We start from the raw sequence: 3,067 nt of genomic DNA on the forward strand, positions 1-3,067 counted from the left end.
CAATAATTCGGCGATCGCCGTTATATTTGGCCGCGCCATCGTCTCAGTCGTCCTCGTCGTATCCATCGCTCGCCGTGTCTCCGCCCGACTCGCTTCCACCTCGGTCTCCAACCTTCGCTCGATCATTCCGGGTCTCTTTCTCTTTCTTTCTCGAAGAAATTCCAGCTCTCGTCGCGCCACCGTAAGCTCCCACTCCAAAAGCTCCTTCTCTCTCCTAATTACCTCCATCTCTCGCCGTGACACCTCCGTCCTGTGCACGTCTATCGCGGTCATTCCGGACGCATTCAAATCCTGCTCCTCGTCGTCCGACGGACCACTTCGCACGTCATCTGGTTCGCGAAGCCAACTGCCAGCAGGATCCGCCTCCTTCAAACGATTTATCAGGTCACTCTTTGATCCGGCCGTATTTAGCCCGAACGTCTTGAGCTTCTCCTTGAGTTCCTGCACTGTGAATTCGGACGGGTTCCTCGTAGGACTCATCTCACTTTTTCTTCTTTCGCCAACTCACAGAAAGCACCAAACCCGCATCCAATTCTGTCGCACTCAGCGTAACTGCACTCAGCGTTATCGCACTCAGCGTTATCACACTCAGCGTCACTGCGCAATGTCCATCAACGTCCGCCTCAGTTCAACTATCTCGGCTGAGTTCTCATAAAATTGTAGGATCACGGGTTTAATTTTAATAAAGTCACTCTTTCATCGATCTTAACGCGGGATTTACTAATATCGATACATCCGTTCGCTCTCGCCGCTTTTGGAACTCTGCCCCGCTATTGGACCCCGAGAGCCGATCTTCTCTCTATTTCGCTACGTGGCCGAATCAGCCGACGACACGTTCAAAAGCTTTCATGAAGAAAGCGCGTGATCAACCGTCGCGAAGGGAATGTCTTCTGACAAACAAAATAATATCACGCAGAGACAACAGAAAAAGCGTAAACACGATCAGGCACATCAGACCTGGCCATAATTATATTGAAGGTGATAAAACTACCCACCTCGAACGAGCGCTAGGCAGTCTTAATCACAAAATCACCCGAAACAGTTATATTCATACAATTATACAGCACATACAAATTTAATAAAGAGCAACCGCGAGACGGACAATTGAAATCATTTTAATAAAAAGAGCGTCCTAGCTGATCTCGCGACGGCAGCCGCGATATCAGGCACGCGAAGCAATTCTATACCACGATAATTACCCCGTCATACAGATACTCGCAGGGAAAACGATAACGATGCGTTTGAAACAACAGACGGGCGAACGAGACGCGATATCAGAAATTGACGAAGCGTCGCCCCGAATTATCTACCGTTAAAGGAAGCAAGAATAATGATCCCCGAGTTCGACGGAACCTCGCGACATAAACTGCAAGAATTTTTAAACGCGTGTAAATACGCCGTTCAGAATATAAATCCCGCGGACGAAGAATCGTTAATTCAAGTAATCTTATTTATAAAATTAAAAGGGAAAGCGATGCAGGATTTTGAGACGCGAGATATACAAACGTTCGACGAATTAAAACATCAACTTGAAACTTGTTACCAATCTAAACAAAGTACTACGCACTTACAAATCGAGTTCAATTCATTAAGACAAAAATCAAATGAAACCGCGTATGCTTTCGGACAACGCGTTGAGTTACTAGCAATGAAATTGTACGATGCTATGATTGAAGGAGAAGAGGACTTCTCACTATCAAAACGCACGATTCAACACACGATTAAAAAACAGGCGTTAATAAATTTTCAAATTGGATTACGCGACGAATTAAAGGTACTCGTACGCGCGCGACGATATACAACGCTCCAAGAAGCGATCACGGGCGCGAGCGCTGAAGAAAAACTTATCGGACCAACGGCAAGAATAAGCAACTTCCCGAATAAAAATAAATACGAATCAAGCAATTCGCGACAGATTCGAAATTCGACTCCGCAATGCTTTAAATGTGGAAAAAACGGACATTACGGACGCGATTGTCGAAGTAATCGATACGCGCTTCCTAAACCGGAAAAATCCTCGCGGATAAATGCAATAAATAAATATTGCAAACATTGTAAAAAATCCGGACACACCCGCGACGAATGCTGGAGTTTGAACGGTAATCCGAAAACTGATACAAATAAAATAAAAGATGGTAACCAGAAAAAACGCGAAGAAAATACACACGACCGAAAGAATCCGCGACAACAAAAGCGAGATTCCGAGTCCGACGGTAACAGTAGCGAAGATGATAAAAGCGAATCTAAAAAGAAACAACCGCGACCTGCGTCCGAATATCACGTTACGCATATTAAAGATACGCCGAGCACACAGAAGAAGACGGATTTATTGTTAATAACACTACCCATGCGACAAGCAAAGGATGAAAAATTACGGATGTTGTGCGATTCAGGATCAACCATCTCGTTAATAAAATTAAAACAATTAAAGGGCGATACCCTCATATATGAGGATAAAATCGCGCTCACAGGCATAACCGGGCATAAGGTACACACCATCGGAAAAATGTACGCTACAATTAAAGTAGATGGACATAAAATAGAACATGCATTTTACGTAGTAAAAGATGACATTCCGATCGAATACGAAGGGATTCTAGGGATTGATTTCCTCCGACAACACTCAGTATCCTGCGACTACAAACAAAATCAACTAAAAATAGGAGACGCCGTGCTCAAATTCCATTCATTTAATAAAACCATTCTAAAACCGCGCAGCAAAACCATCGTAAAAGCGACAACGAATCAAAATAGGATAGGAGTAGTACGAGCAGAAGAAACAGCCCCAGGAATCTATATCGGAAATTGTCTAGTAGCACCTAAAGATCACGCATGCCCCGTTAGTGTAATGAATACGACCGATACAGAAGTCGAGATACAAACGCCACATGTTGTTATCGAAGATGTAGAATAGACCGAGAATCCGAAGTACACACTATACAAACGAGAAAAAATTCTAAACCTACTTCCTCACGATACTCGCAAATTTGACAACTACTACGAACACAGCATTTAAATTCAGAAGAAAAACAGGCACTCTTACGGATATGCGAAGAATATTACGATA

The 3,067-nt window shown here is 43.8% G+C and overlaps 1 protein-coding gene across 1 annotated transcript; it reads left to right on the forward strand.

Annotated features, from left to right (window-relative positions):
- Window positions 1-1,315: 1,315 nt before the first annotated feature.
- On the forward strand, window positions 1,316-2,914 carry LOC115245874. Its single transcript, XM_029824368.1, has 2 exons — window positions 1,316-2,099; window positions 2,136-2,914. The coding sequence occupies exons 1-2, from the start codon at window positions 1,331-1,333 to the stop codon at window positions 2,912-2,914; spliced, it is 1,548 nt and encodes a 515-aa protein (XP_029680228.1). The 5' UTR covers window positions 1,316-1,330.
- Window positions 2,915-3,067: the final 153 nt, after the last annotated feature.

This window comes from Formica exsecta, unplaced genomic scaffold (assembly GCF_003651465.1).
Source record: "Formica exsecta isolate Colony F162 unplaced genomic scaffold, ASM365146v1 scaffold1338, whole genome shotgun sequence".
Lineage (NCBI taxonomy): Eukaryota > Metazoa > Arthropoda > Insecta > Hymenoptera > Formicidae > Formica > Formica exsecta.

What these genes read in the sequence shown, in the direction of transcription:
- LOC115245874 (XM_029824368.1), top strand. Translation starts at nt 1,331, where the DNA reads ATGATCCCCGAGTTCGACGGAACCTCGCGACATAAACTGCAAGAATTT. An exon ending in CGAATGCTGGAGTTTGAACG is followed by an intron (nt 2,100 to 2,135) that starts GTAATCCGAAAA and finishes AAATAAAAGATG; the next exon opens with GTAACCAGAAAAAACGCGAA.